This window comes from Macrobrachium nipponense, chromosome 35, assembly GCF_015104395.2.
Source record: "Macrobrachium nipponense isolate FS-2020 chromosome 35, ASM1510439v2, whole genome shotgun sequence".
Taxonomy (NCBI): Eukaryota; Metazoa; Arthropoda; class Malacostraca; order Decapoda; family Palaemonidae; genus Macrobrachium; species Macrobrachium nipponense.
In genome coordinates this window covers 5,156,195-5,178,339 of record NC_061096.1, presented here as the reverse complement: position 1 = coordinate 5,178,339, position 22,145 = coordinate 5,156,195, and the positions used below count along the sequence as shown (strand labels likewise).

The 22,145-nt window shown below is 35.0% G+C and overlaps 1 protein-coding gene across 1 annotated transcript in view; it reads left to right on the top strand.

Annotated features, from left to right (window-relative positions):
• The window catches only part of LOC135208192 (prolyl 4-hydroxylase subunit alpha-1-like), a 44,509-nt gene that overhangs the window by 15,992 nt on the left and 6,372 nt on the right, over positions 1 to 22,145 (top strand). The window contains exons 4-10 of the mRNA XM_064240324.1: positions 1,733 to 1,920; positions 4,680 to 4,802; positions 6,027 to 6,197; positions 7,812 to 7,969; positions 14,709 to 14,828; positions 17,737 to 17,910; positions 18,785 to 18,964. Coding sequence (XP_064096394.1) covers positions 1,733 to 1,920; positions 4,680 to 4,802; positions 6,027 to 6,197; positions 7,812 to 7,969; positions 14,709 to 14,828; positions 17,737 to 17,910; positions 18,785 to 18,964 — 1,114 coding nt within the window. The remainder of the gene's footprint in view (positions 1 to 1,732; positions 1,921 to 4,679; positions 4,803 to 6,026; positions 6,198 to 7,811; positions 7,970 to 14,708; positions 14,829 to 17,736; positions 17,911 to 18,784; positions 18,965 to 22,145) is intronic.

The following is a 22,145-nucleotide window of genomic DNA, read 5'->3' as shown; positions in this document are numbered from 1 at the left end:
GTCAGGACTTATTCAATATTTGTGGCAAAAAAGGTATATATTTGGCAATAACTTGACCAGAAATAATTTTATTTTTGGGGGTCCAGGGGTGAATGTCTCTCATTCAACAATTTGCTTTATATGTAAATCAGAAAGTGTTCAAAGCACCTGCGTTTTGCAAAATTTCTCTGAAAAGGATGAAAATGGCATATTGTCGAAACCATACTATGGAAGAATAAATCAATCCGTTCCGTGGGCTTCTTATCCTTCTCACTTTTACCTCTCACTAATTATTTCATGAGAACTATTGAAGCTGTTTCAAGAGGGTAGATGTTCTTTCTAAATGTAGAGTTAATTATGCTTTGCCAGCGTAACTATCGGTGCTTTCGCTTACCGGGAAGCAAGTTCCCGGGATGTATAATAGCATCGCTCCAGCCCAGGTTTTTTTACCATGCCCCTAGGTTAGATTAGGTTAGGTTAGGTTGGTTTAGTTCAGAAAGTCGATGATGTAATATGGGTGTGGGGAACATAACGATATCATTTTCGACAAGATTCTATATTTAGTTTTTAACATATGGCGTCCCGCTTTTTTTCCCGGGAAGGTCAAGATACTCGGTTACTGGGAAAGGTAACGAAGGGTATTGGGGTCTGTGTCGTTCCCTAGTCGTTTCTGGTCGGTACAGGTACTATTAGAGATGAATTCATTACTGTCGGAGATTCCTGCATTTGAAAGGATAGCCTTCGACTGAATGCGAACATGAATTTTAATCTAAATGACAAAAAATACCTATAATTGATGCAAAATTAGATTGATTGATTGATAAGAATATTCAAAGGAGAAAAAATATTTATAACATATATCTCTAGTAAACGAAAACGACTCAGGGAACCCTTCCGTGCTTCTCCTGGTAAGGGTGGGAACCAATTATAACAGTCACGTTGCAAATACTCATCATTAAATCTTCGTTTAGAAGTACTTTCGTAGTTTATCCTACTTGTGAACTTGAAAATGTACAAATAAACTACGAAAGTATTTGTTCCAAGTCGCGGGTTTCACTCGCATTCTTACGTGGATTTTATGATATATATATATATATATATATATTATCATTATATATATATATATATGATAAAATTATAATATATTATATATATATATATATATATAGTATATATGATATATACTATATATATATATATATATAACGTTCGAATAGCTTCCTCAGTTCTCATGAAATATTTAGTGAAAGATGAGTAATAAGAAGCCTACGGATCAGATTAATTTATTCTTCCAAAGTGTCTTCGTCAGTAAGACATTTTCATATGCAAAACACAGGTGCTCTTAATACTTTCTTACTTCCCTACAGAGCGAATTGTTGAACAAGAATCATTCACCTCAGGACCCTGTACAATAACATTATTTCTTGTAAGGTGTGCTTGTTAAGTCTTACACGCAAAAAATTAGTGCTATTACAAATTTTTCAACTTATGTGCCATGTGCCATTTTCTTTGGGGAAGTAATTTCCCTATTGCTAAAGTACGTCATCGGAACAATGTGTTGCAACAAACAAAGTAAGTTCTGTCATGACTGGACAAAGCGTTAACATTTGCGAAATTAGATCATTATTGATAACGCCTGAGAGCCTAGAGAATGAAGAGGCGAACGAGGAACGGAATGCACAGTGTGAACGGACCCATTTGTTTTTTCATAGAAAACATTTACGTAACTGCTGATAACTTCAAAATTTCCCAGCTACAAGGAGTCGTACTCTTGCCTGATTCATGACGTAGTGACGCTGGCTAGAGGGAGCGCTTTGGAGGAGGGGGATTTCCTGGACGTGGCCATCACGGGAAATCCCCTTCATCTCTTCGCTGTCATCAAGAGGCTCGTTTTGTACTGGCCGCCCATCAGACGGTCGATCAGTACAATCTTTTCTTCGGGTAAGTGTCATTAGTTTTCATAAGTGAGTTATAAACTTTATATCAAGTTAATAACGTAGAAAAAAGGACAGTTATTTTGATGCCGTTTATGCCTGTGTTAGTACACACATATTTGATTATGCATTAATACACCATTCACTCCTGTAGATTCCGGCTACGCACGCACTCGCAGACAGAAGCCACTCAGTATGCGTATACATGTTTTTCGAACAGCAGGTAGCTTCGGAAAAAACAACACAATTTTCAATGAAACATCCATACTTAAATTGCCGAATCGAAAAAGAGACTAATGTATACATGAAACTCCCGCAGCATCAGACACTTTGTATAGAGCTACACAGAGACCTCATCATCAAGGTATACCTTGCGCATCATCATCGCACTGAAATCCTCCGCATACACTGTGGAATTCACCTTTGCCTTCCACAAGCGCTCTAGGAATTCCTGTTCTTTTTCCCAGTACCAAATGATTTCAAATCACAAAGATTCGCCCTATAACATACACTAACCTGTCTTATGTTTCTGTGCCTTTTCTTTTCTCGTGTACCACAACACTACACAAACAGTTCATCTCATCAGCTTCAATCCTTTCTTTAACTTCCATTCAACATCTCTTTAAAAGTAGATTTCACTAAAGAATCAGCTCATTCCTATCTTGATTTCATGTGACAATCAAGGATATTCAAAAGCTTTTGCACATTCGTTGCCACCTTCCTTGCTTCCCTATTCCGAGATGCACCGCTTCTCTCATCCTAATACCATCCATTTCATTTACTCCAAAAATGCTAAAAAGAATCACTCCATCATCCATTTTACTTTTATTGTTCCATCATTCAGATTTCAATTTATCTTCATCTTACTCCGGCTAATTTTTGCTTTAAACTTTCTCTTCTTTCAAATACTTTAAAAATTTACACTAGTTTGTAGCCTTTCCCTCATTCATACATACACCTTAAACCCTGGTCAGACTCTCAGTCACACTGTTATCACCATACAGCATCTGACACATAATCCTTTTTATTCCTGACGTTTTTTATTAATTACCTTCCACTTCGGCAACCATTCTCAAATTACACTGACTTTTCTTGCTGGCTTCATTCAGCTTTGCACCTCTTTCGTCTTCTGCATTAGAAGAAATCGTCAAAACACGCATTCCATCAACCCAAAACTGAATTCACTTTGGACAGCAACTTTTATTCTGAGAGCCATTCTTCCATTTGTAATTCACTCAAAAATAACTTACCTGTATAGCCATTATTCTCCATGAAGCTTTTCCTCTCCATCTCCTCTTTTCATTACTTGACTTCTTTTTTTTCGCTCAATTTCTTCTTAATTACCCGTTCCATCCTTATGTATACCTAGTGAAAAAACCTGAACTTCTCTGCTTCTTGGCATGTATATGTATTACGCACTAATTAAAACAAACATATCCTCCTTTATTGCATGAAGTGTTAGAGTATTCTCGCCATAGCCTCAAGTGTGAGAGCTTTAATCCCATCACGGAAGGTAACAGCTTCTTCATTTATTCCCTTCCTGCATCCGATATAGTGACTAGCAACAGTCCTTATATATTTGGTGATTAGCAGATTCTCTCTCTCTCTCCCTCTCTCTCTCTCTCTCTCTCTCTCTCTCTCTTATATATGTATATATATATATATATATATATATATATGAGTGTGTGTGTGTGTGTATGTATGTAAGCATGTATACTTCAACAGCAATAACCTCTGAAAGACCATGTTAAGCTGAGGATGATTTTATACCAGCTATAGTAAATGAATGTATACTTGACTTTAATTGACACATGAATATATGAGGGGAAACAGACTTGAATGCTTCTTCGTAGTTAGAATTGTCAGTATCCTCGCTAAGGTCTAAAGAATTCCATGCGTTGATTCAAATGCCACCTGTATAGATGGCGGCTTCTTCAGTTATTCCCACTCAGATGCAAAGCTTGTCATGATAAGTATATCCAAAAAGTCCAAGTCAAAGTGTAAAGAGGTTATTGAGGCTTTAAGAAATCATTCAGACAAGCGGTCATTATAATATATGATATTTTTTTTATATATATATATATATATATATATTATATATATATATATTTTATATATATTACCAGTAATATAATATAATATATATAGATATATTATATATATATATATATTTATATATATATACCAGTATTAATCTATATATATATATATATATATATATATATATATTATGTTATATATATATATTTATATTTATATATAACCAATATAGTCCACAGGATAAAAGAAAATAAAAGACTAGTAGCTCGATAATTTCGCCTTCCACCAGGCCTCTTCAAGAGCTTTATTATAATTAAACAGCTGTTTAGTTGTAATAAGGCTCTTGAAAAGGTCTGATGGAAGGCGAAATTATCGAGCTACTAGAGTCTTTTATTTTCTTTTATCCTGTGGACTATATTGACTTATTTCAACCTTCGTGTTATGAAAATTATATAATGTTTTACAACGCGCCGCGCCAGCCATCACATACACACACACACAACGCAAGAACAAACACACACACATATATATATATATATATATATATATATATATATATATATATATATATATATATATATTTTCACCCACCATACGCTGGGCGTTAGGCTTACCAATTACAAACTCCAATAGATTAATATGTACTGTACATGCGTGTGCGTGTGTATTTGCACGTGCACAGAATAATAGGGTATGTGGATTTAAGGCCCATTTACGACATTTCAGAGGGTATCTGCACAAACAAAAATGAGCTGTGTGACTGGTGGGCTAAATTTTCGGAATGCTCCAAAAATCCCACGTTCATGATGGTAAACTGCCAACTGTCATGTGGATTGTGCGGGAAGACAGGTAAGTAATACTTATTCTTCTGTAAATGATTTTCTTTCATTGAATTATGCATCAGATGGTTGATGTTTGTTGCACGTGTTAGTATCGACTGTTATTTGTGAAACTACCTTGTGTTTTAAGAATGATGTAATCTCTAATGCCATCCCTATTGTCACAGTGACGGTCATATAAGAGAGGGTCACACGGCACATTCCGACTACGAGTATATGGACTTCCGTACTGAAGCGAAACTCGGACTAAATCACCCTCATTCTACATATTTATTAGGGGGTCTTTAATTTCTTCAGAGAGAAGAATATGAATTCCAAGTACAGTTTACATGGCAGAATTTTCCTCAGAAATAATAAACAAGCTCAAGCATTGAATAGAAATTAACGTTGATAGTCAAGAAAAGGATAGCTTAAAATTAAATTATCGATCATGTTGAAGTCTATTTTCTCCCTCCATGATTGGACACCCTCCTTTTTCGTTGACTACGGAAATTATATTTAGCAAATGAAAGATAATTATTATAATGGTAGATGCAGGAAAAATTTCAATTCCAGTTGCAGAAAAATGTCGAAAATAATGGTCAAGCTAGGGTTTTCAATTATATCAGAGGTATAAGTAATATAAATAAATACTTTGGATAAACGGCGAGGAACCACCAGAAAAGGCGAAAGGACCGAAGCTCTTAGCTTGTGTTGCGAAAAATAGCCTTATAATTTGAAAATTTATCAGCCTCAGTTTGCTTTTAGTTTTATGCCGTTGTTTCAAGCCATTTAATTTCCCCACCCAAGACAATGATAGAAAATGGAGAGAGTTGAAATTTTTTTTAACGTCGACCATTTAAGGGCATTTGGTGATGTGTATTTCCGACTACTTAGTTGGAAAATATGAAAACTTTCCTGTAATACAAGCAGTCTAGAATTTAAGTACTTCTATAGGCCTATACATTGTAAACCTATATTCTAAGTCTTAAATTGTTTGCAAGGAAACTAAGAAAACTCAGTTCTAGGAATATTAGTAGAAATATAAAAATACAGTAACAATTAATGATAAACCTAAGAATTTAGATGTCCAGATGTCCAGTTAGGCTGACGACTGGTTGTCTTCATTGAGAAAAACCACTGTTGTTAATAGAAAAGAAGATATTAAAATGTACCATATGCCCCAGTAGGAAGGACCTTCAGAGTTGGATGTTTCATTCATTTTAACAGAATGCAAATTTATACTCCCTAACAGAAGAGCGTGCTAAACTGTTGTCATTATTAGAACTCACGCAACGAACAGTGCTGCCATCTCTCAACGACTTGCGAGGAGCTTCTTTGGCCTTGGCTAGACTTCAGCAGATTTACCGGATACCCATTCCCAATATGGCCACTGGAACCATAGCTAACGTCACGACTTGCGTAGGTGGGTTCTATTGCATTCTCTAATTAATTTTATGTATTTTGTATTTATGATGATGATGATGATGAGGTGTACATATATACATATAATCATATATGTACACACACACACACACACACACACATATACTATATATATATATATATATATATATCTATATATATATATATATATATATATATATATATATATACAGGGTGTTTCGAAATTAGAGGCCCCCCTCTACAGCATAAACTAAAAACTAAAATTGATATGGACAAAAACAAGAGTAATTCAGAATAGATATTTATTTTAGTTTCTCTCTGAGTATTTAATATTTTGTGTGGCCTCCATCTGCCTGTACCACAGCCTGCATTCTTAAGGGTTGTGATTTCAGCAAATCGCAAAAAAGCTGAGACTCAAACTCCATTTCCCTGTGTTCACTGTGCGTACTTCAACATGATCCTTTAAGATACTACCAATGTTTTCACACGCATTAAGGTCAGTGGAGCTACCTGGAAATTCACTTGACGAGAACTAATTGATACCAGTGTTTAGAAGCAGCTCCTGTGTCTAAAGAGCCTTGAAACATGGTGCCTTATCATGCAAAAATGTGACTTCTTCAACATTTAACACATTTTCAGGATCTTTGAGGAAAGGAAATACTCCACCAGTAAACACAGTTTCTCTGAAGTATCCGCCACTCCATGACTGTCCGTTTTCTTTGATGATCCACATTAACTGTTTGGCTGTGAAACAGAGAAAAATTCCCAAACATTCAGGAAATTTCACAACTTGGTGATAGCGCACGTCATTGCTGATATCATCCAAATTTGCAGACCAAATTATGTCATTTTTATTTTTTGGCTTCCTGACTGTGTAAATGAAGAATTCATTTGATGCGGCAGTATGGAGAAAGTCAGCTTCATCCCAATCTTTAAGAAATGAACCACAAAACCATACACGGTTTTCTCTCTGTTTCTGAGTGATGTTGGGCTTGCTGATAATATGAAATGGCTTGTTACCAGATTTTTTTCAACTCACAATATACAGCACTATATCTTTTCTTCTTTCCCATTTTTGTTTCTTGTTCAAGCGCCAATTTACATAAAGACTTTCTTGTTCTACCCACTGCCTCAGCTTTGATGTCTTTTGACTCCTGAGAAAGGACTTCAGGTCTTCCAAGATTCTCACTCTTTTTGCAATGACAGTCATAGGGATTTTTGTTCCAGTTTCTTTTAACAAAGGATTCATCTTTTTTAATGTATTTAGCTACCCAGGAACATGAAATGAAGGATGCGCCAGCCTCCCTGGCCTCTCTGAAGCTTATGGCCCAGATTCGGTCAATACATCTGATTTCCTCTACGTCGTTAGCCATGGCTGTATTTAACTCTGTCACTCAGTCTGAAAATACAAGAAATGCGAAATGAAAAATAACTTAATAGAAACTTAAGATAATGTACTTGGAGATAGGCTATAGCAGAAAACTTCATAACTCTCCATTTGTTCTGTGGAGGGCGGGGGGGACTCTAATTTCGAAACACCAGGTATATTCAAGCACACTCAAGATAAAGTTATACGATTACCCTATAAGTTGCAACAATGGTTCTGACATTTTTCTTTCTTTTCTTATCTTAGTCCTTAGCGTTTACGACTGTATAAGAATTGCCAACGAAAGTTACTATGAGGGTCAGTACGTTAATGCATGGCAATGGTACAATTATGCAGGAGCAATTGCCACTACTCCAGATATGAAACAACTCATTGATGATCTTAAATCTCCTGTGGCTGAAAAGGTAATATTATTATTATTATTTCTGTAGAGATAAAAGATACAAGGGGTATCGAAACATAAAGAAATTAAAGCTGAAGAACTAATGAAAAACTAAATGATGATGCGCGGACATAATTAGTAGAATTAAAAAAAACAGTAGCAAAGCCTTTTACTTTTATGGATGTATTTGGAATCTAAAAACTTAGGAATTGTTTTTTGTAGATTTTGTTTTAACATAGCTTATTAATTCCCCGTTGCTAATCTAAAAACTTTAGGAAATTGTTTTTTTGTAGTTTTAAACATAGCTTATTCCCCTGCTTCAGTGCTCCATTTCTTTTCATCTAACTAGACGACTCAGTCAGAATTGGAAAATATTTAATTAATGGTTCATATGAAGTGTAGCAGCTGATACGCTAGCGATGATACAGGTGCTTCTCTCTAATAGAAATTATACCTTGAATGTCATATGCCTTCAATTATGTTGGTATCTCTGTTGATGAATTGATAAGCATTTTTCATGAGTATGATATTTATTTAGGATTTTCTTATATATCTATATTATCTTGAAAGTCAGAATGTTCAGCATAAATAAGATATTAACCTAAATTATCCTATTTTTGACTGGGAGGTGGGGGTGTAGGTAGATTTACAATGTCGTGCAAGAGGAATATTTCTTGAGTTTTACAATGTGGAAAGGGTTGTGCTCTTTGAAATGTTTATTTCTAATATGATTTTTTTCTTTTTAGATATAACCAGTATTCTTATTAGAATTATTTTCCATGCTCTTCTTGTATATTTGGGAATTTCCAGGGGTTTTAAGAGAAACATTTAATCGAATATGACATTTGTCCGGGACGCATATTCCCAAAGAGTATATGCCCTATCCGACATGGGGGCTGCGCGGCCAATTACAACCCGGAAAAAAGTGACGTAGAATGACGTCATCTCCTTTTCTGCCAATCATCGGAGGAGGACGAATGATGGTGAAAAAGTCCCGTGTATTTCGCAAAACCCATTTAGTCGTATTCACCCCTTTGGCTGTGTTCAAGACGATCATTCACTCTCCAGCAATATCAATTGTGATTTTTTTTCTAACAAGATACAAACTGCCTTTACGTAGGTCAGTTAAAAATAACATAAATCGAATACTCAATAGAAGAAGGAATTTTCATTTGGCGGTATAACATTGTGGTCTACGCTTAAATAAATATTTCAGTATGAGCGGAAGCTAATCTCTCGCTGTCTCACGAAGTCACAACGTTCTAAGCCGCCTCTCGCATAAGCCTGCCATACAAAGTCTAAAACCATCCGTGGGCGTCGTGTCTTCATGTAGTATGTCACTGCCCCCCTGATTTGCATCGGTATGCAGGCTGGAAAACCGTCAAGCATGCATGCATGCATGCATGGAACTCTGTGATTAGGTGACGATTCCCCATTCCTCTATCGTGAGAGAAATAATGAAATTTCATCTCATCCCAGCCATTTCAGCTTTATAATTTGGGCTGCCCTTGCCTGGGATACTGCTCTCATGTCTGGAAAAGGTGCTTCATTTCCTGTCAGTTGAATTCAAATCAGTCAGCTTGGTTAATGATTATTTGTCTACTGACATTCGTACTCAATCTCTCGTTATTGCAAGGTAGACAGTCTCTCTCTCTCTCTCTCTCTCTCTCTCTCTCTCTCTCTCTCTCTCTCTCTCTCTCATACGAATATTTTCTGTCATTGCTCCCTCCAAGGAGTTTGTACACTGTATTCCTGCACCTTTAAAATGTCCAAGGAACATTTGCCAAGCAATGTAATCGCACAATTCATCTAGTTAAATGGTAAAAATGTTCTGTTACAACAGAATTCCATCTAATAAAAAGAGCCCATAAAGACGCCAAAATATAGAGAAAAATACTATATTTCTGTCTCCCTCTTCAGGTAGATGAATGAGAAAAGTTACAGAGAAGGTGGTATTTATACCAATTTAGATCACTCCCGCTGATAATCTTCCTTTAATCCTCTAGTTGTAGAATTCTCATCCATCGACAGTTTCTTGGTTCTTTTGACATATTCCTCTTCAGGATGCAAGTTTGCTGTCACTGTAATCGATCAACATTGTTTGATCTAGCTTTATTAGAATTTCTATTTTATTTAATCATCAAGTTCAGTTTTATGTATGTGAGCTTCGTGTGGGTCGTGTGGCCCCTCTAGCTTGCTTTTCAGTAAAACAAGAGCAACATGACTTCCTAATGCTAGTTAACTGATATCTCTTACGTACAGGCAATGTAAATGTAGCGTGTAATATTACTACTGAGTTAGCATACTGAAACAGCTGTTTCCTAATTTTTACAGTAAATAATTCTAACATAAACTATTAAAATAAATAAAACTGGGCTGATACACAGTGGTTGCTTGTAGTCGCTTACTAAGTATCACTGAACTATTTTGAAAATTAGAGATATGGCTAATAAAACTTCTCACCTTAGTCAAGGGCGTGGTAGACTAAAGTTACTGCCTTGTGGCCCTACGGTCGTATTAAAAATGTCTGAAACCTTTTAACATCCCTTGAAAAAAAAAAAAGATAGGTATGGGCCAATAGCATTTTCCTGATGTTTGTCATCATTTTAGTAAAAGTCAATACTTTGGAATAAAAAACTCACAATCAAACCATTATACATAAGACTTTTCTTGAAAAAAAAAGAAAAGATAGGGCAAATAGCAATTTTTAGTTGGCAGGCCAAGATCCTAGAAAAATAGAAATAAAAATGTTTATGGAATTTTTTTTTCAAAGCTGGCAACTATGCCAGAATGTATCTCTATACTGTAAGGGTTCAGAAACAACCGTTTTCGAAATGGCATTTATCCTTTATGGTCAAATGAGAGGTCAAAAGGTAAAATTCGAAATTTCCCCAAAGAAAAAAATATTAAACGCCAAATTTTGGACTCATTCTCAAAATCGAAGTAGAGGGAGCAGACTAATTGTATGATAGTACACGACATTCTGAACAACTTTTGTTAAATAAACTCCACCCAAAAAAATCTTTCATTTGGCCTGTGCAAGATTTTACTCATCATAGGTATGCAGGATTTTAAGGAACGTGTGCAGGATTTTGAAGTTTGTGTGCAAGATTATTAGGTTCATGTGCGTGATTTTGAAATTAAGATGTGGGCTTTTGAGCTTCAGATGCAAGATTTCAGTAGGCTACTCAGTACTCTTATGTATTATTTTGAAGTTTTGATAGCCTATAATTTTATCTACCACTTACAAACGAATTGTGTTGTAGAGTTAAGCAACTTACTGGTAGGTTAACTACCTTTTTAAGATCCTTATATGGGGCTAAGATGAATGTGTTGACTGTTGGCAAGCATTGGTTTGTTGGCATGCACCTTCAAGTCTCATCCATGTAGGTCTATTGTCTAGCCTACAACACTCAGAAGTCTAATCTATGTAAACTGCTTACATACTATCTAACAGCCTAGGCCTAGATTCTTATAACACAATGCATAGGTCTATATAAGTTTGTAGTTTACTTATAAGAAATACTGTAAAAACGAATGAAATTAAATAAGACATGTAAGCTTACGCTTGGCTAACCTATAGTATCCTGCCACTGTCAGTATTTTCGGCTACGGATTCGGGTAATTTGAGTCGAGAACACACTCACTTGTTTACATTCTGTGTAATATGACATTCGTATATGGAAATGACCTAGTTAATGAACCATTTATTTTGAACTTTTAAAAGTGTGTGTTAATATTAATTTATTATTTAATTTGACAGAACGTTATGCAATACTAAGCTTATAAAAGATGTACTAAAATTAGTATATATATATATATATCAATATATATTATATATATAGATATATATATATATATATATATATATGTATTAATATATTATATATATATATATATGTATAATATATATATATTATATAACAGCATTAACGAATTCTCCCTTAAATGGAAACGGCCATCAAACTCTATTGCATTCACGTAATTTTTGGGGATTTGTCTGGTCGCCCAGTAGTCAAAAATTCTTCATACTAGGAGGCATTTTTTCTTGACCAACGACCAAAAAAAGTTATAATGTTAAAATGTGCACTGATGTGAAGAACGAAGTTTAATCTTCTAAAGGAAACAGGTATCATACACTCTGTGTACTTCTTTTCCGCATTCATTGCACGTAATTTTGAGAAATACGCGGGAATAGGGTACAGTAGATGAACTATGCAACATTGCACTAGTTTAAAATGTAACTTAAATACCATAGCAAATTTAGACTTTAATAGTACAAAAGCCATTCAATTATTTGCGTCATTAATTGAAGTCTAAATTTAATTGTGATGTTTCTGTCTCGCATTGAACAATATTTTCAACATCATTCGTCCTCCTCCGATGATTGGCAGAAAGGGGATGACGTTATTCTAACGTCACTGTTTTCCCAGGCTGTGATTGGCAGAAAGGGAGATGACTAATTCTAACGTCACTGTTTTTCCGGGCTGTGATTGGCAGAAAGGTTGATGACGTCATTCTACGCCACTTTTTCCAGACTGTGATTGGTCGAGCAGCCATACCGTTGATTGCAAGAAATATAATGATAAAAAAAATAATTCCGACATACCAATTTATTTATGCACCGATACTAATAATAAGGGCAAATTTGCTGGCGTACTTATTTTCCAAAAATACACGAAGCTTTTTCAACATCATTTGTACTCCTCTGATGATTGGCAGAAAGGGAGATGATGTCATTCTACGCCACTGGTTTAGAGGGCTGTGATTGTGATTGGCCGAGCAGCCCCCACGTCGGCAAGGGAATACACTTTGACAATATGCGTCTGGGACGTCAGTTGAATGTCATATTCATTTGGAAATCTCGGTAGTTTTAGAAAAAATATTTTACTTACATGGGGATGTATTTGGGAAGTGTCTGTATATATATACATATATATATATATATATATATATATATATATATATATATATATATATATATATATATATATATATATATATATATATATAATATTTTTTTTTTTTCAGAAAATTTCCCCAATTACTGCATTCATTTCAGAATTCATAGCATTTCTATTAAAAAGTATTTCACTTGATTTTTTTTGTCTTGATAATAATCTGTTCACCTTGATTGACACAATTACCTGTCACAGACATTTGTAATGAGTATGAGTTTTACTCACATATGTCCTACTTGTTTCAATATAATAGATATGTACCTTGATCGTCAAATTTATCTTGGATTTTTCTACGCCTTTGTATTCACCTTGAATGAGATATATGTAGAAGATTTTCCTGCCGTTCTATATTAGAAAATTCCCTTGGAATGGGCAAGGAATTTTTTATTTCTTTGTTTTGAAAAAAGATATTTTCCTTCAATGCAAGATTTATGTGGAAATCAGTCTATATAATGAAACTTGGAAATATACGTTTTAGTAATGGAAAATACCACGAACGTTATATTGATCTGTGAATTTCCCACATTTATATGATGGAAACATCATTTCTTTAAAAGCCGTCCTCCAGAAATTCTATATATAATCTATTTAAAACATTTAATCGGAAATATGACAGGTTTTTTTATGTGGATTGATTTAAAGCATTTGTACAGAACTTTTATACCGTTCTTCCAAGCATTCTTTCAGATCTTATTATCATTCTTTATTACTTCTATTCGGACATTTCATATTCCTGTAAAGCATTTATTCAGATATTTCTTTAAAACATTTATTCAGCCATTTTACACATTTGTTTACATGTGTTTGGAGCACTTTATCCGTTTAATTATAGCATTATTCAAAGTTATATATATCTATTAGGCACTGGTTAGGAAATTTTCTTTGAAGGATTTGCTCAGAAATTTTTTTTATTCGTGGCTTTATAAATAAATATACATCTCCTTAAAGAATTTGCTCGAACATTTCATTTCTTTTATGATATTCAACTAGTACGTTTATACATTTCTTTCAATCATTTACTCTGACATTTTATCTCTTTTTTTATAATATTTATCTGGAAATTCCATACATTTCTTTAAAGCATTTGCTTGGAGATTTTGTCATTTTTCATGGCATGTATCTTGAAATTTTATACATTTCTTTAATCCTTTTTTATATATTTCTTTAAAGCATCTACTTGGACACTTTATCTCTTTTTATAGATTTCTTTAAGGCATTTACTCGGACACTTTATATTTTTTAGACATTTCTTTAAAGCATTTACTCGGACACTTTATAATCTTTTATACACTTTTTTAAAATAATTTACTCGGACACTTTATCACTTTTTATACATTTCTTTAAAGCATTTGCTCGGACATGCTATCCTTTTTTATAACATTTATCTGGAAATTCTATAGATATCCTTTTAGCATTTACTCGAACATTTTATCCACATCAACTTTTATCTATGAATTTCATAAATTTATTTAAAGCATTTACTCAGACATTTTTTCAAATGTTTTAGTATTTATCTACAAAATTTTATACAATATTTTACGGCCTTTTCCCGAACATTTTTTATACCATTTGTCCAGAAATCCTCAACATTTAAATTTTTTTTCAGAAATGTAATGATTTTCTCGATCGTTTTTATTGAGATTTATTGACTTCTTTAGTTCTCAAATATGTTATGTATTTCCTTAAAGTATTTATTCAGAAATTTTATTTCTTTTATAAAAACTATAAACTAGGAACTATATAAATTTTTTTATACATCATCAAAACATTTCATTTTAATTTTGACTGACTTCTTTTCAGCATGATGAGAAACATAACCCACATGAACCCAACTTCTTCCCTCGACGGATCTCCCAGCATCCATTGCAGGTGCCCAGGGACACTGAATACTTTTCCTTGTGTCGGGGAAACTCTCTGTTGGTAAGGAAACTCTACAGCCTCGCTTTCCTTCCAAATACTTTCACTTTTACTCAGATCTACTTTTATATCTAGTGATATTCAGGTAAAACCATTTTTATATTTTGATGATTTCTTTTTAACTGGATATAAATTATGTTGTAATCAGGAAGATTTTTTCCATATTGGTGCGAAAATTTTATTTTTCTCAAACGAATCTTAATCATAACGTTGAATAAAAGATCTGTCTAGACAACAAAATACACTATAATTTATTATTACTTACAGTAAACGTAGCAATAAAAGATCTGAAGGGGTTTATTGTAAAAGAAGCCTCGTCCTAACACTATTCAAATTCTATTATCTCCAAAAGTGTTGAAGATAAAAGAAAGATTCTCTCCTCAGTTAAAAGCGCACCTCTTTAGATTTCATCCCATATAAGATTTATTTTTAAAATATAAACTCCCATTTAAATGATGTTTCAACTATTGCATTATAATTTACTCAAAATTGATTATTTCAGCACCAAATTCGATAGTTTTCTCGAATACTAGGCTTAGTTAGAATATGTCTTCTCACCTCTGCTGTAAAAAATCAGTTCGTATTGTATCGTTTGTCATATTATTAGCAGTTTGATGTTGGAGAACTGTTTGAATTGCAATTAACGATACCGTTTATGTAGCAGAGAGTCCCGAGATACCTAGTTAACCTTTGATGGTTTAGCTTGAAGCCTCGCGAGTTTATATCCTTTAGAGCGCCTACTGGTATAATATTCTAAGAAGTATTCAGATCAGAGGCTAATACAATCCCAACATCAGAGAATTTAGAAGAATACAATGGTGTTAAAAAATAGTCCGATTCCTGTATTCGTTACAGCAGCGTCGCCAGGTAAATAAGACTATCCACCAATCAGTCAGACACCTGGTTACGCGAATGACCTCTCGCAAGTGCCTTATCCCCTTATCCTTAACAACATAATGTAATATACCATAATATAAGTCACATGTGGAATTGGATGGGAGGAAAAGTAGGTGGATGAAGCAGACAAATGGTCTCCCGTGGGGCTCTGTACTAGCCCCGTTATTATTCAACATCTACAAAAACGACCTACCACAGCTCCAGGACATCCGGAGGTTTATATATGCTGACGATCTCTGCATAACAACACAGTCACGGTCCATTAAAACCATCGAAGAAAGACTGACGAGGGCATTATCATCGCTCTCATACTATTATAAAAAATGGCACCTCATAGCAAACCCCATGAAAACTCAGATATGCTCTTACCCTCTGGACAACCACCAGGCATACAGAAAGCTGAAAATAAAATGGGAAAACGAGGAACTGGAAAACCATCCGTATCCCGTCTATCTTTGCGTCACTCTTGATAGAACACTGACTTTCAAGGGGTATGTCAACAAGCTCAAGAATAAAGTGGCCACCAGAAATAACCTCCTAAGCAAAATTGCATCCACCAAGTGGGGAGCAGATGAAAAAACTTTAAAGCAAACGGCCATAGCATTATGTTACTCCACCGCAGAATATTGTGCTTTTGTGTGGGAAAGATCAAGCCACGCCAAAAGAGTGGATATCGAGCTAAAAAAAGCCTGCCGATTAATCACAGGCACACTGAGTGCAACACCCCTGCCAGCTTTGAATAGACTAGCAAGCATCGCAGCACCTGACATCCGACTAGATGCTATGGCTAGAAAGGAAAAGACCAAACAAGCAAATGATCCCAGGCACCCACTCGACAACCATCGTGAAACAAGAAGACGTCTGAAATCGAGTAAGAGTTTCATGACAGTGAAAGAACTAGAGACCCCAGACCTATCAAAATACAGACTGCAGAAATGGAGAGAGAGAGCGACAGTCAGACTATATACTAATATTGCCCTCCCTGACCCTAGTGAAGACCTGCCCTGTGGATTCTCCCTCACCAGAAAGAAATGGGTCATCCTGAATAGAGGAAGAACAAAAGTTGGTGGGACAGGGGATAACCTCCAGAGATGGGGTTAAACAAATGGTGCTGAATGGCCCTGCAGGGAACCAATCCAAAATATAAATCACATCTTGTGTAGCTGCCCACTAGGGGCCCACTTGTTCGGACATGGATCTAAGAACAGCAAACGAAACAGCACTCCAATGGGTAGGACAATGGTGCGATGAGATATGATGAGATATGATGATGAATATAAGTCACTCTTCTAATCCACGTCTTACTTTCTTTTAATAAAATCCTTCATGGAATTTCCATATTGCTGCAGTAATATCTTAGAAGCCATGTCCAATATCATTTTGCAATTAAAAACAAAATCTCTTATAATATTTTCAGTCCCCTCATTCAGTCTCTATGTTAAGTTTTGTCAACAGATGAAAAAATAATAAAATGTAAATTTACCTCAGTATCAGCAGGGAAATACTTTCTGCTGCATAATGAACCTGCGATAAATAGCACGCAAAGCGAATATATATCAGACAACTTAGTCATAACATTCTTTGGGATCGAGAAAACTTGATATAATCATGCAAATCACGTTTTCATGAATTCCTGGAGAAATGTTTGCCTCACAAACAAATACATGTAAGGAGAGAGAGAGAGAGAGAGAGAGAGAGAGAGAGAGAGCAGTCAATTTCCTCATACAAAATATAGATATGGAATTTACTTGATTAATGACCATCAGTAAACAAGTCTAATTCATATTTTTTGTGTTCAGACTAAAAGCGTGTACATTTGTACTCACGTCATCTTTTGTGAAAAGATAAAAATTTTCCAGAGTAATTATTGTTACAAAAAGTTTGTTTAGACCTGGTTGATTTGGAATGTAACAATAAGCTATGAGGTTTATTGTCAATTCGTTGTATAAAGACTTACCTTTCCAAGTGACATAGTTAACATCAGGTGCATAAAATAATCGATTATTTTTAACAGACCAACGAGACGATAGTCAGCCTCAAGTGCTACATTTCAACTCGTGGATCACCATACCTGATTCTCCGACCCATCAAGGTCGAGCACGTACACCACGACCCTGAGATGTACGTCTTCTACGATGTGATCTCAGGCAAGGAAGTTCAAGCCATCAAAGACCGTGCAAGGTCTCAGGTATGGTTCATGACAACGCTGTTTTCAGTTACATACATTTACTTTCGGGCCTTAATCTGAGCTATCTTTCATATACCTGAAGAGAGTGACAGCAGTCTCTGAAATATAGTACTTTTCTCTCTATATTTTGGTGTTTTTTATGGGCTCCTTTTATTAGATGGAGTTCTGTTGTTACAGAACATTTTTACCAGTCATATATATATATATATATATATATATATATATATATATATATAATATATATATATATATATTATATGCATAAATGCATACACACACACACACACACACATATAAAGCCACATGGTACTGCTGTTATCTAATCATTAAATTTTATTATTTGCAAGAAAAAGAATCATAATTAAAGAGGAGCAATCCACCTGATTCATTCACTTCACACATACACACCAACCCCCATCCAATACTAATCCGACTTTCCGTTAACAACCCTCCCTTGCCTGAGAGCAGTGTTATTCATGAACAGTTATTTTAAAATTTTCTTCACTAACACACACTATATATATATATATATATATATATATATATATATATATATATATATATATATATATATACGTATATATAGGTAGATTAATCTTTGTAGTGACAAATCTATTATAAAAGTGTGAGGAAGTCGAGAAGTTAGGAGGATAACTTGGATATTACAAATGTATAATAAATATATATATATATATATATATATATATATATATATATATATATATATATATATATATATATATATATATATATATATATATATATATATATATATATATATATACACACACACACGCGCACGAAGCTTTACTAACCCAAAATTAAACATAGTAAGTAATTAATAATGTCGCATTGTGGATGTAATACATTACAGTTAGAGAGGTCGGGTGTTTTAACACACACTGGTGGAGTAGAGCTGCGGGTCTCCCAGACGGCTTGGTTAGCAAACGGAAGTCACCCTTACTTTCCAGTGTTAGCCAAGCGCATTTCAGCCATCACTGGGCTTCATGTCTTTGAGGATCATGGTAACTTACATGCCGGGGAACAGTTACAGGTAAGATTTTCAGAGGAGGAATTTCAGAAATTTATTGCTCTAAAAGAGAAAAGTTATATAGATATTATTGCACTCATTTTGTAATGTCACAAGGGGCGATAAACCTTATTTAGATGGTGCCTTATTTTTAGATAATTTTAACCATTGGTTTTTTATTGTGACCTTGATTGCACCAGAATGTCAAGCTTAATTGCAAGTCTTTGTAACACGTGTGTTTTTAATAGGTAGGAATAGTCAACTCTGCACTCGGTCCTTCGTTCCTTATCCAATTTAGGAGTCTGACTCAACAAATACAGAGTAACCCTCTGAGCCTTGAGATCATTATTTCCTTGCCATTGGGAAGTCTAGAATTAGCTCTCCCTTTTATCAAAGTCCAACGCTTTACGAAATTAGCATCATTGCCTAACAAATTAAATTTATCGCAATGACTAAGTTACTTGTTAAATTCATTTATTGAATGAATATGTGGTATTCAAAATATAAATACATTTCTTTGTGTACTGAGTATCTGAACAAATATAAGTTACATTTTTGAAATTGTAATTTCAAATGCCTTGGGACTACGATACCTTTTCTGACGTTTGATATTTTATGAGAAAAGATCAAACTACATTGGAAACTAGCAATAAATGACACCCTTCTCTGGTGAACTTAAAATATTTTTTCATTTACTATCCATATTGAATGATCTAATATAAAAAGGTAATGACCAATTCTAAGGATAAATATGAGTAACTTCATAGGGCACTTCAGGCTCAAATATTTCCTGTTGAAAATTTTCTTGATTCCTGTACTCAAGTCGTTTCACTTTTTCATTTTTAAACTAAATAGATGAAAAAGTTAATAAATATCTGAGATAGTCAATTTTTAAGCAAACAATGAGGTTAATTCCTCCTAAACTCAGTACCGTTTTCTACCATTATAAAACGGTAATTTTCCTCATGAGTGGAAACTCTGTGACATTGTGTCTGTTCCAAAAGGTTTTATATAAGTCATGGTTCTAAAATTGCCCCCCACTCTCCACTCTGTTAGTGCTATCTGGGTTTGCTTAAAATTAATGTTCATGCAGTTCCTGCAAAGTAGTTAAAATTCAGAAGTTACTTGGCAACAGCCAGTATTCTTACAAGATTCAATTACGTACATTTGATACCATTGGAGGTCTATGGTAAGATTTCATATTAGCTCATTATAGCCTTATCACTCTATACAGGATCTGTATAAGATCACTAGCTGACTGACCAGGCACTGCCAGGGAAAACTCTGAATGACAACTGATAAACTCTCTCTCTCTCTCTCTCTCTCTCCCCTCCCAACACCCACTCTACTTTCTAGCTTATTTCCCCTCCCCTCCTCTCTCTCTCTCTCTCTTTCCCGTTAAGATAGTTGCTTCAGTTAGATTGCCCAGCCTTTTTGACATTTTATATTACACCACTTCTTACCCCTCATTCCTATCGGGGGTGAACTTAGACTTAAAGGGCATCAGAAAAGTCTCTATTTAACCCAGCGACTTTGAAAACTATGGATTAGAATAATATCTGTCATTTTAATTTCTCATTTTTCACCACTTCTCACCCCTAATTCCTACTGGGGCTGAACTTGGACTTGAAGGGCATCAGCAGTGTAACTGTTCATCCTAGTGACTTCAAAAACTATGGATTAGACAGTGATATCTGTTGGTTTTGGTTATTTTTAAATATCTCCACCTTCCAACCCCTTCTCATCCCCACTTCCTATTGGAGCTGAACTTGGACTTATGGGGCATTGGGAATGTCACTGTTCATCTCAGTGACCTTGAAAACTATGGATTAGACACTGATATCTATTGTTTTTGGTTATTTTTACACAGCAGCCACTTCCCACTCCTTCCCACCCCTCCATCTTCCTACTGGGGGCTGAATTTGGACTCTAAGGGCATTGGAAGTGTCACTATCATCTCAGAAACCTCAAATACTATGGATTAGATACTAATATGTGCATTTTTGGTTACTTTTACATGTCACTCTCTTCCCACCCTTCACACTCCCTTCTTATTGGGGCTGAGCTTGGACTTAAAGGGTATCAGGAATGTCACTTTTCATCTCAGTGACCTTGAAAACTATGGATTAGACACTAATTACTGTCATTTTGGTTATTTTTGCATGTCACCCCCTTCCCACCCACTTGCACTTAAAAGAAAAGACATCAGGAGTGTCACTATACTTCTCGGCAACCTCGAAAACTATAAATTAGAAACTAATATCTGTTGTTCTCGGTTACTTTTAAATGTCACCCCCTTCCCTGCCCGTTCTCCCTATTGGGGCTGATCTTGGACTTTGAGGGCTTCGGGAGTATCCTATTTATCTCCCCTCTCCCACACCCCATCCCCATTTGGTGCCAGTGATGTCTTACCCCCACAGTACTCTTTACCGGATGGTAACTCATAATTATGTATACCAGGTTTGGTTGAAATTGCTCAATGCATTTCAGAGTTATGTCGGAGCATACACACACAAACATTCATAAATCCATTTTTCCATATATAGATTATATACAAATGGTATGTTGGGCACATGGGCTTGGGCTATTTATATTTTTTTAGGGGCTTGTAGTGGATGATGTTTCAAATGAGGCAATAATATGTCTGGTGTTCCCTACCGTAGCAATCAGAGAACTTTGTATTTTCTAGTGTCCTCTAACGAAAAGATTGTTAGCTTTGAAAATGAGTTGATGCAGAATGCTGACGGTATAGCTTTTGCTCTCTTTTAATATGAAGCCTCAGGATTGAAGAAAGATTTGGAATAGAGCAGTAAGTGATTAAGTCACTGAATAATGACGGTTATGTCCAGCAAAACGATTACTACACTGACTTGCCAATCTGGTATCATGCCCCATCAATAATTCAGTGTTTAAATTACACCGTACCTCACGATTTTTATACTTATGAACGCACTGTTAGATGACTAGGTATTACTCATATGGCTTCCTTCTAAGTAGATTGTAGTATTAATACCACATGCTTCAAATCTTTTGTTTCAGCTTTTCTAGATTTAAGTGGAGAATTCAGTAGAGAAACTCTGCTATCACCTGTTGTGCTTTTTCTTTCAATGCCCTAAATGTTACTCATTTCAGCTAAAAAGTACCCATAGTCCAAGAAGTCTATTATTTCTTATACTGTAGAATCATGGGACAGTTAAGTTAAGTC